This window comes from Phaethon aethereus (assembly GCF_964289735.1).
Source record: "Phaethon aethereus genome assembly, chromosome: 19".
NCBI classification, from domain to species: Eukaryota; Metazoa; Chordata; class Aves; order Phaethontiformes; family Phaethontidae; genus Phaethon; species Phaethon aethereus.
Window position 1 is genome coordinate 4,934,369 of NC_138595.1, and position 14,343 is coordinate 4,948,711.

The 14,343-nt window shown below is 39.7% G+C and overlaps 1 protein-coding gene across 1 annotated transcript in view; it reads right to left on the reverse strand.

Moving 5' to 3' along the window:
- Window positions 1-10,982, reverse strand: part of SPECC1 (sperm antigen with calponin homology and coiled-coil domains 1) — a gene marked incomplete at its 3' end in the record, with an annotated part of 75,174 nt that extends 64,192 nt beyond the window's left edge. The window contains exons 1-2 of the mRNA XM_082008628.1: window positions 9,532-10,982; window positions 6,388-6,523 (exon numbers count right to left, since the gene is read on the reverse strand). Coding sequence (XP_081864754.1) covers window positions 6,388-6,523; window positions 9,532-9,678 — 283 coding nt within the window. The 5' untranslated portion in view covers window positions 9,679-10,982. The remainder of the gene's footprint in view (window positions 1-6,387; window positions 6,524-9,531) is intronic.
- Window positions 10,983-14,343: the final 3,361 nt, after the last annotated feature.

The window sequence follows — 14,343 nt, forward strand, 5'->3', positions numbered from 1 at the left end:
CCGGTTATGGAATAAGGTTCATACCATACAGCCAACAACAGAACAAAAGAATAATTATGTCAGTCAACCTTCATACGCCACCTTCAGAACAAGAAGAGAGCATCCATTGATAGATCTCTAGTTCAAGGAATCATGGGACTGAGATCTCGAGCCAACAGATCTCAGAGTTTAATAAGACCACTGCTATTTTTTTATTAAGAACTACTGAGCTCCTTCTGTCCTACTGCAATAAGTGCCTTTTCTGCTTAAAATATCCTACCCGAGCAACATATTTATCAAAGGAGAAAAAGAATCCCAAAGAACAGTCAACAGTGAAGTCACGTGAAGCAGTGCCTACTCCAAGCCATTCTAAGTCGTGGAACTGTCCATGGGTTACAGAAAGAAAGAGCAAAGATTTGAAGAATGTGAAAATTTAACATGGCAACAAACATCATACAGGAACTTTTTCAGCAAAGACATCAGAAGTGAACATATGCATTTGAGTATGCAGGCTATCACAAGGAAAAAAAAAAAATCACTGTAAGAAGAAATAAGAGAAACTTGACAAGCAGCTGCCATAAACTAAATCTGGAATGCCAAATTTGATCTACCTCAATTCTTGAGCTTTCAGTTTAGAGGTTAGTGGGTGAAATCTTCTAAAATGGTGCTGAAAATTAGTCTGATTACTTGATACCTGGGGAAATCACAGCTAAAGGAAATATTTTGCTAAGTAATGTCAGAGAGGTTAAGGTTCACATTCGCATTTGCACCAATATGTTACAAACAACTACGCAGATATGTATAAGTGTGTGTAGATGACAATATGCATACCCAGCTGCATGTAGAGCTATGGATGTAAATGTAAACATATATTTCCACATTGCTTTGCATGTTAAATTCCTGCAGTACTTCTTGCCTTTTTGAATGACATCTTGACAAAGCAATTTTTTTTGAGTCTTCCTTTTCTTTTTATATCAGTTCTGAAGCTAGAATCTCTTTTTCTTGATAAGAAAGAAAAATTATGCAAGACCTGTGTCTTGTACCTGGAAAAGGTAGCAAAACACAACTAGCTTTCCAGTTAGAAGTTCTAAAGCATATTTATTGTTCCTGGGAAACCCCAGATGAGATCAGTCATTTAGTTTCTAGTGAAGTCTTGTGGAACAGAATGTACCAATCTCATTAGTGTCTCTCACACTTGTCTCTATCTTTCACAAGAAAAATGAGACAGTAACAAGACTGAATGCAAAGCACAGCAACCTTTCTACAAGCCTATAGTAGTCCTTTGATGTGACAGATCACAAAAAGCAGGCATCGTCAAAAACTGATGTATGGGAGAGTAAAAGGGCCCCAAGGTCAGAGAGCTGTCCTTCAAAAGAAATCACTTTCCTTTTTCCTGTTCTAATTGAGGTGCATTAGCATCTTAGGAAGATTAAACTGTCAAAATCAGATTTTTTTTCCAAGGATTTTTTTAAAGCAATCTTTTAAGAAAAATACTTTCCTGACCACATAGAGAAGGCTTCCAGTCTGGATTAGCTTCACAATAACCTAAATGGTTACCCGTCATCAGAAAGTTACAAACACTGGCCAAGCAGAAAAGTTAGCAGGAAGACAGTAAATCTGATAGATTCCATATATTACTCTCAAATAGGAAATCTTGAAATGACAATTCTATAAATGTGCAGGAATTCTGAAATCTGCAATCTGCCACATTTTCAATTTTGACAAGAAAGAAACATATCTAATAAGTGATATATGCAATACAATCATATACCTGTCTCCCCTCTAAAAATCAACCACGTTTCACAAGTGACACACGCACTTTCCCAGCACTAACACCAATACTGGTAGTGGCCAGCTGGCCTCCTTTAGTTAAAGCCTCTCTTTTCTCAATATCATCACTATTAACACAGAAATGCTGCAAGCAATTATGCTTAGAGGAAAATAAAGATTTTTGTTTGTTTTTTAACATAAACTACATGGCAGACAGAAATAGTGATGGACTGATGGTATGTGTTCTACTAGAACTAGGAAGGAATTGAAGATATACAGGTATCACATCTAATCATTGGGACGTTAACTCTGACAGTTTGTCAGGAATGTGAATGACAATTCAGAGAAGAGTTCATCAAAACTGGGGCCTTCCTTACTGTAACTGAACACTGTTCAAACCAAACTGTTCCATGATAGAATATAGTCTTCAGGTCCTTCTATAGCCTTCTATAACTGATTATCACAAATTTCTTGGTATTTTGATTTTACTATTTAATTTACCAGGCTTATTAAAACAGCATGCTTTGGACAGCTTCGTTTCTAATGCTGGCAATGCTCGATTCCGGGATTAGTAGCTTTTGTCGAGGTAACCTGCAGTTCAGATGCTAGATGCCTAGGAGATAATTGAAACTCTTAATATCTTTTGAGTTTGCCTCCTCTACACTTCCGTACTGGCACTGTCTCCAACTGTTGATGTTAGTCAACTTAACAGGCATGCACAGAAAGCAACATATTTTTCTTGTTGCTTTTGCCTGTCAGTTATTGACTTTCACATTTAATGCATACAAATAAATGGTCACTTCTGATGGAGCACAGGAGGACACAGTAGGCTGTCCCTCACGTTCCTGCTGGCATCTTGGTTTCTCCCGGCCTCCATAGATCTAACGCATCCCACTATCATTGTGAGAAGGTACAGTACCTGTCCTCTAACATGGTTTGAGCTTTAAAAAGAGATCCTGAGCTTGTCAGTAAAATACCCAGGATCCCCATAAATAATAAGTTAGGTGATTATAATATTGTTATTGACAGTTTCCTACTGTTTCTAAGGCAAATTCCATAGGTCTCTATAGATTTAGACTTTATTAGAAATAAAGAAATAAGCTGATGAAGCAGCCTCAGAGAACAAAGTACAGCTATCTGTTACCTACATTTCAAGGATAACTGATACTTCATACTGTAGCTGGCAGAGCTTGATACAAAAATCATTATATTTGTTAGAAATGGGGATGCCTGAAGTATTCTGAATGCTTTCGGATTATCTGCTCATAGCTCAGCCCAGCCACACATCCTGGCTGTATCTCTTTACTAATGTCCAGAATAAGACTTTTTTTGGTTCCTATCATACCTGACAGATAACAGTTGCTGGAACTGAAATAACATCAAGGAAGCACATGAACATGATTAAACTAGGTAGCCTTGAGGGAAATTTTCAGAAAGTGTTTGAATTGGGAGTTTGTAAGGAGTGACAAAACTGAGAGCAAGGATTTTGAATGACTTCTAGGATCCAGTAATTCTAGGAGTAATTTCACCTATCTAAACCTCAAATTTTCCACTTGCAGACCAGTACTACCATGCAATGTTCTTCATAAGAAATATATGATCACATAAGAAACGTTGAAATTTTCTGTGAAATTGCATTATTTAAGGTTATTTGGCTTGCAAACCTCAAAGGATCAGTATCTGAAAAATCACTGATTTCCTATAATCCTGAACCTTAAAGAGAAGAAGAGTTCCACATGAAGATACAAATTTAAACATTTTAAAATAATTTATTTACTATATGGCTGCACAGATTGGATGGCTTTACAAGTGCACGCATTAAAATAAACATTTTTCAAGATTATTGACCTCTTCCTCCTGTTTTGCAGTTTTTCCAACTCTTTTTCATCTACTGAAACATTTAAAGCAATGCAAGTGCTCTGTAAATTTGGTTTTAACATAAAACCAAATTGCTACTTCAGGGCAGTACATGGAAAGACATAACACTGTGGGTAAGGCATTTGTTTCTCCCCACACATAATTTCCCATTACTTGGGATTTCAAAACTGCCAAACAGTTACAAAGCCAAACATCACAGCACAGAACTTCCAGCCAGAATCCATCTCCAGTTCCATTTACTCAACTCCACTTGCCAAGAAGAGAGACATGAGATTGGCCTCATCTCCCTTTAAGTCACTTATGATTTACTGCGTTAGCTTCCAACAAGGCAGATGGGGGCAGTTATGTCAGCAAAAGGCTAGAATGAATAACTTAAACTCCACCAAGGGCAGCATGCAAAGAAGCCTGTTTAAACAAGCAATCTTAATGTCAATTATTTATTATCTGCAGCATTTGGAACACGTGCTATTGCTCAAGGTCAACACACAAATGTTGGCCAGTCACACTCAAAGAAGAAACAAACCTAAGCTGTTTTTTTTATTTCCATACCTTGTTTCTTTTAATTTCTCTTACACAACGTCATAATACTGAGTACTACCAGAGTGTAGCTGGAACTAATATAATATAATTTCAGTAAAATAATCAAATTACTCTCTTGAATAACAAAGAAAGTCCAATCTAAGAAGCACAAACAGGTGGGGAAGAGGGAGGTGGGAAGACATGATGTCTGCAGTTAAGGCATGAAAGGAAAATACAGAACTGATAAAAGCAATCAAAGAAGCCAACGAAAGTGGTTTCAGAACAAATTTTCAAGATTTACACAGTTGTCTATGTACACAAACATCTATATTTCCCAGCTACAGGAACATTCTTACCTGGATTAGGTCCACAGCCGGTTAGCATTGCAGTGTAGTCTTGATCACAATCAGAGACAATAAAATATAACAGCTGAAATAACATTCTCTCCTTTTCTGCTTAATGGTCCCACGAACATGTGCCATCTCTCATATTGGATTTTTAATCTTCCCTCTTAGCAACAGTATACTGTATTATAATATGCCAATTGGTATTTTTTCATAGTGTGACAATCTAAAAGTAGCATTCAGATTTGTAACCTTGCTCACTAATATCTAGCACCTGTCAGTGACCATGATAGCGACACATACTTTCCAAATAGCTAGATTTCCAAGCACCCTTTTGGACTGTGGAACCACTGTGAAAAATAAGATATGCAAGGTACATGTCTTTTTGTATACATACCTGTAGATAGCCCCTATAGGGCCTGGGACAGTTCTCTCTAGGTTAAAAGAAATTTTAGAGGGGTAGCACATATATTCTTAGTGTTTATCTACACAATATACATAGCTCCACATTTGGACTCTTTTCACCTAGCACTAATATTCCCATTCATACTTCTACAAATGCTGATGCAAAGCAATATATAAGGTCACATCTAATGATGTCATTTAAATTGGCAAAACAACACCCAGATGTTACTTGACCTCCATAAACCATTTTACCCTTTGTATTTAAAGGAGTCGTCCCATAAATCTTATCCCCCCCCCCCCACCAATCCCAGTTATTATACATGCATGCAGAAGGGGGCTCTCTATGCCAGTGCTAGTATTTTTGTGTCTGACGTATGTATTCCATTCTGGACTCCCTGCAGTGCTGTTTCCCTGGCTGCATTCCCAGGATCCCATGCTGCATCATCTGTACAGGTTTTCTTCTCCCCACGTTACTCCTCCCGAGCATCTTTTGCCAACACCATGCCTCTTTATTGGCTGGTGAATCTCAAATGCCTTTGGATATGACTAGTTACTATTAAATTTGAGGATTTACATACCGACTGACTGCAGAACAGGAGCTGTCTTTGGGTTACTGTGAAGTATTTATGCTGTTACAAGATGCATCATTTTCTCGGGGGGGGGGGGGGGGGGTAGGGAGGGGAATAAAGATTTTTTTTTTTTCTGTCCTCTTCCCCCCCCAGATCTCTTTCTGGTTAGTAACATTGTTCTGTTACACAGCCAAACCCTGCAGAGGCAGTGATAAATAGGGAGGTCATGGTCAAATTTAATAAGATCTCACATTCCCTTGGAAATGCCACCAGGGAGCAGACAAAAAGCAAGCATTTGCTGAGCTCCTGGGGGAAACCAGAGCATTTGCACAGAAGCCCTTGGTATGCAGATAGTGTCGCTGCCTTTAGAAACAGGCTAGATTTAAAACCAAAAAAAAGAAAGCATGCCACAGCATAGCGGAGGAGCACAAGCCGTACATGAAGATGCTAGGGCTGGCTCTTTGTTCTTGCACCTCTGCCGTGTCCCAGGAACGGCAAGGTAACGGCTTTGCTCACTCAGCAGGGAGAAAAAGAGAATCCTATTGATATATGGTGGAAAATCTAAAAGAGAAATTTAAATTCCCTCTCGCGCCAGCCCGGCGCAGGCCGGGACGGGCGCGAGCCGCCGGCGCCCCCGCGTGGCCGCTCGGGGAGGGGCGCGGCGCAGAGCCCCGCCCGGGTGGGCGGGGCTTACCGGCCCGCGGCCCCCGGAAGCCCCCGGCTCCTCGCTCTCCCTCCCGACTCGACGGGCGGAGGAGCCGCGGCAAGGCCGCCTGCGGGGCGCCGTGTGCCTCGTCCCCTAGGCTGACCACTGCGGCGGGTAAGGTAGAGCTGTGCTCCTGGGAGGGGATAAGTCCCAGGCAGGATCTTGGTAAGCCACGGGACACTCGCAGCACACCGTCTTCCAGAACCTTTGTATCTACCTGTGCTGGGCTTCAGTCGACTCTCGGCAAGCTCAGAAATCGCTCCTGTTGTAATGGTCTTCTTCAGTCTAGAGACTCCAGAAGCTGCTGCCACCCCTGGTTTTGTAAGCATGTCATCGCTGCTTGCCCTCTTCAGCTGCAATACAGAGATTTTGTGAGCAACCAGAAGACGAAGACCTTGAATATTCCCATCCAGTAGTTCAAAACGCAAGGTTCCCGGGAGAAAAAGGAGCACTTCCATAAAGTAATCCTATGGGAATACTTCTTTGATAACATACTAAATAACTTTTTACTAATTTTTCTATTTGTTTTGCATTCTAGATAATTGTGAAGAGACAATACTGTTTCAACAGTGAAGAATGAAAATGGGATGGACTGTTCAAATAAGCAAATAATTGAAAGGCAGGGAGAAAACAGTTTACAGGAGTAGACTACTGGCAACTCTGGCTTCTCAGATCTTGCTCTCAACAGCAGTCATCATATTTCCTCACCAGTTTAAATTTAGTCAGGTATTTGGGCCTGTGCAGGTAAGTGCTAGATGCAGAGCCTCACACACTCAGTAGGTTGAAGCAGCAAATAACTGGCCCTTCATCTACTTATCTATCAAAAAAAAGATCCTAAAAGGATCTGCTGGTTCTTGTCTTTCCACTCAGGATCACACAGTTTGGCCCCCAATGACAACCTTAGATCCTCTGAAGAGACTTTGGAGCTATTCCAATAGCAAACGACTGTCAGTTCCCTCCTGTGTCTGTCAAACAGGAGTCACCAAACTTCATGGCATCATAAACTAGGTTCTCTGACTGAACAAAGACCATGCTGGAGACCAAGCTAAAATCTAAAAATCATTGAGCTGAGAAGCTCAGGCTGCCACGATAAAACACAGGGGCAGCCAGTGCAAGATCTAGTGCGTTTACCAATTGGAAGTCCCTTACCTTAAACATGATACAACTTCAGCTATTTACCCTCCATGCTTATTGAAAAGCAGAGACTAAAGATGGCAAATGATCTCATGGTGGGACCTAATACTACTTGTCTTACTAGGGACTGCAGGGCTCAGTAGAAGAGAAACTGGAAAGTCTGTTCACAAGAAAGCATTTTGTTCATGAGGCCACCAAGGAAGTAATTTGCAAAGAAATGCACTGATTTTCAAAAGACAAGCTACAGAATTCTAGAGATTAATACTGGTATGCTTCATAACCTTGGCAGAAGGTAAACTATTTACTTTACAAGGTACTTTACATATCTGTTTTTTAAAAAAATATTAGCAGATATCACTATAATTTACTTAGCTTTACTGTACATGAGAAAGCAAGGGACCACCATTGCTGTGAGGTCTTTTTTGAGAGGGAGAATTCTGGCAAAGCAAATCTATGGTAAATGCATACTCAGCAAGTGCTTGCATTCAACTACAATGAACTTAAGAGTCAAGGGGAAACACTGAAATTATGTTGCTTCACCAAACAGAAGTAGCAATTTATCCGAGAACATTGGTCAGCAGCTTTGCCATTTGTGTGCCTCTAACAGCCTGTGTACTTCTCATAACAGCCTTCAATTAATTTCAGGAAAAATACTTTAAGCATTTTAAAAGACCAAAGCTCTGGAGAGTCTCCCTAGAGCAGTATTTTTTCTACTCTTTTCAGTTTGTGGACAGTGAAACTATTTTTGCCAATCAAAATCCAATTCCTTTGAAGTTCTCCAGTGATACCCAGGGGGTCCATGAACCACAGGCTGAAAGCCACTGCTTGGGTTAAATGAAAAGAGCATACAACAAGAACTCTCCCTGTTTAGCAGTTCCTGAATGTAAAATCTTTAAGCAAAATGAAGTCTCTCAAGTCCAATTCTTTTCCTCTTTCGTCTCTTCTTTTGACTCAGAGTCTGTGGTTTCCTGGACCCTGTGAGCACATAAGTTTCAATAGCTGAAGTGTTGATCAGCTCCAGGATACCAAACAGCTAACATTTTGCCTTCTGGCAGAGGTTTTGTCAGCTCACTCAGGAGCAGAATGGAAGAATCTGACTTTCTGACCTCCAGAAACTTCGGCAGTCTCTCTAAAGTAATTTCTTCAATGTGCCCTCTTCTACAACAGCAACTATGGTGCCTTCTACCCCATTTCTTCAAGGAAACCACTTTGATGATCTTGCATTTCCAGATGATCAACAATTTGAAGATATTAGCTGTAATTAGGAAAAAAACCTCTACATTTAACACCGTATACAAATTAATCATATCAGATTTCCTGAATAGTCTCTTCAGTAGCTTTCCTTCAGAGATGCTTGCCTCAGCCATACAGCATATAACTCCAGTGACAAACATAACCTGCCTGGAACACTAGGCTGAAATAGCCTATTGATAAGATGCTCAGAGCATCTAGGTGTTTACAAAGCAAGTTAAGTAAACTAATCCTTCACTCAAGAAGCCGTGACGATTAATGAAGTTTAGATCTCGTCTCGATTAAAATGCTGTACTGTGTTACATATTGTTTACTAAACTTTATTACTGGAAAAGGTTATAACCAGGAAGCCCATGGTCTATTTTCATCACTGGTATCTTGGTCTGTATTTGGATGACAAGGTTATTTTTGTTTGCTGGCTCCAAGGGTACAGATGCCACAACATTACAGGTGTATTGACTCAGTTTTCTTAAAAACACTACTTTGACAGAAGTTTCTCCTATTTTTGAAATGTGTGTATCGAAAAATAGGATTTATAAAATGCTTTTGTTCCATTGCAAGTAATATCTTTTGTTAATATACTTTGCTATGAAGGAAGACAGGCACAGATTTTTAAGAGTTCTAGAAATCCATTAATAAATTTCAATTTCTTTACATGTGTAACAGTATCAATTGAGCTAATAATTTGCCATTTATTTTATTTCTTCTTCAAAGTTCAAGCAATTCCCTCACACGCAGAGCCAGCGTAGGAGAACCCACTCATACCTTGTACAGATACAAGGTCTCCCCCACCACACGGAAAGTATTTCCAGAAATGTGCACTAGTCTGATATACAACACAGTTATAGCCTCCCTGTGCTTAATAGGCTGGCTGAGTTCACACCAGATCTCAGGGTGTGGTAATGTTCCAGAACTAAGCCAAAGCTTTAACCTGGAAAAAGGCTATAATGGTTCCACTGTCCCTACTGGTTAGTACCTTGCTGAGCCGAGATTCAAAGGCAAGTGAAGTTGAGGACTTCGATGTCTTCATTCCTGTTGAGGTGGTGGAAAGTGATTTTCCTCTGTCAACCCCATGACTCCCTTGCTTTGCCATTGCACTCCAAGGCCTGGCAGTACTCTTCATTTTCTTTCACTCTACAGACCCTAAAAAAAAAAAAATATATATATTTTTTAAATATATGTATACATGCACAAAAATATAAACTGTCTTTACATCATCTGAAAGAGAGCAGCAGAGATACCTGGCATCAGTTTAAAGGGCTGAAAAGACCACACTAAACTTTATTCCCCCTTTTATACACATCAAAACTCAGCCTAGAGAATCACTCACAGCAAGGTGCAGCCACTTACATTTTTCCTACCAACTGGTAACATCAAACACCACAGAACGAACACTGACTTTTGTTGGGACTGTGTAAGTCTGAGACCTCTATCAGCCACAGCAGAGCACCTGCAAATGCTGAAGCACAATGAAGGAGTAACTAAGAATGCTGAAGTCCACAGCAACTGAAGGTAACTACTTCTCTTACTGTTAGATCCAGCATCTTCAGCTGAAATACTACTCACTTTTAAAAAGCCGCATGAGAAGCAAGTTTCCTCAGTTGTATGGAAAATATATCTTTAACTTATCAGTCTTCTAGAGAAGCAACAGTTGATATTTTCACAATGATAAAGAGATGTTTCACAATACCAAGATTTACAAAACTTGTTAAAAAAACAACCAACTTCCTTGCAGATCCACTATTCCTCAGAGATAAACTTATGCAAGAGAGAAATCCTGCCAGGAATCAGCAAACAGACTTTAATTCATTTTTTGGACATAGCTAAAAAAAAAATTAAATCTGCCAGTAACAACAACCAGCCTGATTCCCTCAGAAAGTAGACAGCTGCCAATTAAATAGTTAGCTCATCTCTTGTAGATCTAAAGCTATAAATTTTCACTAGCCATTGCCCAATCCAAACCAGGAGCACAACAACATAATTAGTTACATGATTTTTTTTTTTTTTTTTTTTTTTTTTAAAAGTCCCACCAATCTGAGTTGGGAGTGGGAGGGATAGGAGATTGCCTGGTATCTCCTCCCCTCCCCCACATCAGCATGAGCAACATTTTTCTTCAGCAGCTTCATTTTCTAAAATAGACACAGGATGTAGCTGCGTATCAGTCTTGCGTAGGCAGAGCCTAACTTGCTGCTTCTCTGTTAAACAGGTAACCAAAGATGCACAGGGATCAGCCCAGTGTCTCAGCTAGGGCAGCACGCCTGCCGTAAGCACACGCCATTTATCACGCTGGAGTCCTTGGACAGTAACCCTTCGACAGAGATGCCGAAACAATTTCTTCCTGGCTGAGTCAGTAGAAGGGCTTAGGTCACATTTTATATCTCATATATGCTTTATACTTCATTTCACATTCACAAATAAGAACACCCACTGAACTCACGGGAAACAAATCTGTTTGGAGCCAAGTCATATTCGACACTGACAGCACCTTCCAAGTGCCACGATGGTCTATTTAAGGAGTGTTTTGCTGCACAAAGGCAGAAAGGAACGTCAAGTGCTCTGCTGCTGTCTTACAGAGAACAAAGCTAGCAAGTGACATTTCCTCCATTTATCCTTGGTGCCTCTTGCAGGGAGGGCTGTCTACTTTCTCCACAGCTCTAACCTGTCAGCTCCTAAATAAAGAAATAAAAGTTAGTAATTATTACTAAGTATAGGTGTTACTCCATTAAAATTCTTAACACATACAGTACGGAGCCACCAACTGATCTCATTAGAGGAGAAAGCAGAGTAGTCTTCTGTTGATGATTATGCTGATCACTTGGCTCCTTTTCTAAAGTACTGATGGATAGGTAAGCTATATTACAATGGATAATAATGTTTAGCATTCTCATAGTTCATGATCTACCTTAGCAAGCTTTGGTGCTTTACATTATTTAATGAACTATTTTTTAATAGGCATACTGTTTATTGTATTTATATGGGTAAACAAGCAACTACACATGCAAACTATCTACCCGATTAGATCTCCAAATTACGCAGATTTGGTTTTTTGTAGATCCAGTGGTTGTACATGCATTTTGCTTTATTATACCCTCTGGATTTCTTCATAACTGTATCTCATACTTTCCTGCCTTAAGCTGTACAGATGCTTTCTTGATATCCTAAAGAATTTAATTTTGAGTCATCCATGACATTTTAAGGTTGCAGTGGAGTGATCTGCTCATCAGACCACGATGTTAAAGTAAAAGGATTAGGTACTTAAAAAAAAAACCCAACAAAAAACCACAACTCAAGAAATCCAGCCAGTAGCCTGAGGCAAACTGACTTTTTCATGTAATGATAGCTGAATTATGTGCCATGTGGATTTAATATTTTACTATGCCAAGCAGATGAAACTAAAATTTAGAAGAGGATATTTGGATTTATTAGTGTTTATTAGTTTTCCATGTATTTACATGGGAATCAGCATTCGTAAAAGATAGAGGTAAGGCTTCTCACATATTTGGCTAACCTGAATCTGTGCTGTAGATAAAGATTTCAATCTCTGAAGTGGGATCCCAATACTTTCCACAAGCCTTATATGTATTTCAAAGAATAAAGCCAGGTTGCACACATCTTAAGTTGCTTTCACTCCTAGGTAGGTCACACACATCTGAGTTATTAGAAGTACTGCTTCAGAAGTGCTAAACAAAACTACTTCAAAACAGGAAAAAAAAGTCCTGCTGTTCTTTGATGAGAGCAGGAAATCAGAATTCTCAGAGTCAACATCAGCTTTTTCTCTCCTCCAAATTCAATTTACTGCATTACAGGAAAATAAAAAAAAAAAGCTTCATGGAAGTTGTGGCCAGTTGGGACAAGGGGAAACCCAAACGTTCAGTATGATGGAATGGCTTATGGACTGAGTTAGGTACATAGCAGTGACCTGTCAACCAAATTATTCACAGAATTACAGAATCATTAAGGTTGGAAAAGACCTTTAAGATCATCAAGTCCAACCATCAACCCAACACTACCATGCCCACTAAACCATGTCCCAAAGTGCCACGTCCACATGTTTTTTGAATACTTCCAGTGATGGTGACTGCACCACCACCCTGGGTAGCCTGTTCTAATGCTTGGCGACTCTCTCAGTAAAGAAATTTTTCCTAATATCTAGTCTATCTATTAGCTTAGATATATAAAATGGCTGTATCCAGTTAGCATTGAGGAAACTTAACGTTAGCAAAGAAGAGAGGTTTCTCCAATCCTTGTGTAAAAACAGCACATGTAGGGACAGTTTGTATTCAGATTGTATTAAAAAATATACAGCTTCTATCTAGTTGTCTCAAAGTACACCATTTTAATAGGTGAATGCTTAAAATCCAGAGTGTTTAAATTTGGAAAAATAAAAGCATTTGTGGAAAAAGAGACAAGAGGGCTAAATATGCTGAAGGAAAAAGAGCATAAGGACAAAGTGCTACTAATACAAGCCACTAATATATCCTAATATACAAGATAATGACGACTGCAGTTTTTTAAGAAGCTTAGATTAAGAGACACTCAAAACGTACACTTCTGTCCCAAATCTTAAATGAGGCAGCAATTTGTCAGAGTAGCACAATGACTAAACAGCAGCCTCTGCTTCCTTGATGTGATTTTCAGGGCAAGGTAGCAACGGTAGCTTGCAGACATCATCCTTCTGAGCCAGCAGAAATGACTTGGAAAGTAGCCAGTCATGGTGATAATCTATTCTTGAATGAGAGCTTGGGAAGGGGATCACCACTAACTTATCACAGCTGAACGGATCTTGGATGACCATTCTTTTCACAAGCCAGGACAGAGGTAGCGTATATGTACTCGTACTGTAACTACTAAAACAGGTATTATTCAACACCTTTTGCAGATACACAAGGCTTGGAAGGTTGGGTGCATGTCTGTTGAACAGCCACCAGGTAATGGCTGTCAGTAGCTTTAGAATATTTTGATAGAAGTCTACTATATTTTAATTAAATATCAGCATTTCCTTCCAAAAGAACCTCAGAGAGATTATGACTTTATCTCTAGGCTACCTATACAGAAATCTGAATCAGAAGCAGCTTTCCACAAGAGCTGCAACCAAGCTGCTTTTGCAAATACAGTGACAAAATCACTAGTATTACGCCCATTATGTCTCAAAAAGTTTCAGATGAGGCATACTTCTGCTCACTCGCCCGGAAGATGACTCGCTTTAAGCAACGCCTGGAGCTTTACGATTTTATTTTTCACTTCTTTCTTCACATTTCGCACGGATCTTTCCTTATGAAGCAGAGTGCCACCATCCTGAGATTCACTCTTTCTTTCTACGGCATCAGCCAGAGCAGGTCACTAGCGAGCCATAATTAAATCCCTGTAGCATACTCTGCTTGGAGCTGTACTCTCAAAACACACAGAAACTGAAGATAAGCAGCAGCTCCATGTTGAAATAAATGGGGGTTCATGCCAAGAACATGTTGCTTCAGAGCAGCAAAATCAGTTCTATTGCCAGTCATTTGCAAACTGCAGGGTTTTTAGTTTTGGCTTGTTTTGGTTTTTAATTTTTTACACTCGAAAGTGCTGGTGTCTGAATACCCCTCTCCTTTGAAACAGGTGCAGCGAATGAGATAATCAGAGGGTTTACAAAAATGTAAAGCTGGTCCTGAACAGAGCTTTTGCTCTCACTAATCCTCAGAATTCCCTGCAGGCAGAGTCAAGAGTCTTTAAAAATTCAGACCATGCTATATAGTTCATCCTTTCTCACCAGTATTTTTGAAGGGTATTTGGAAAATTTTGATGT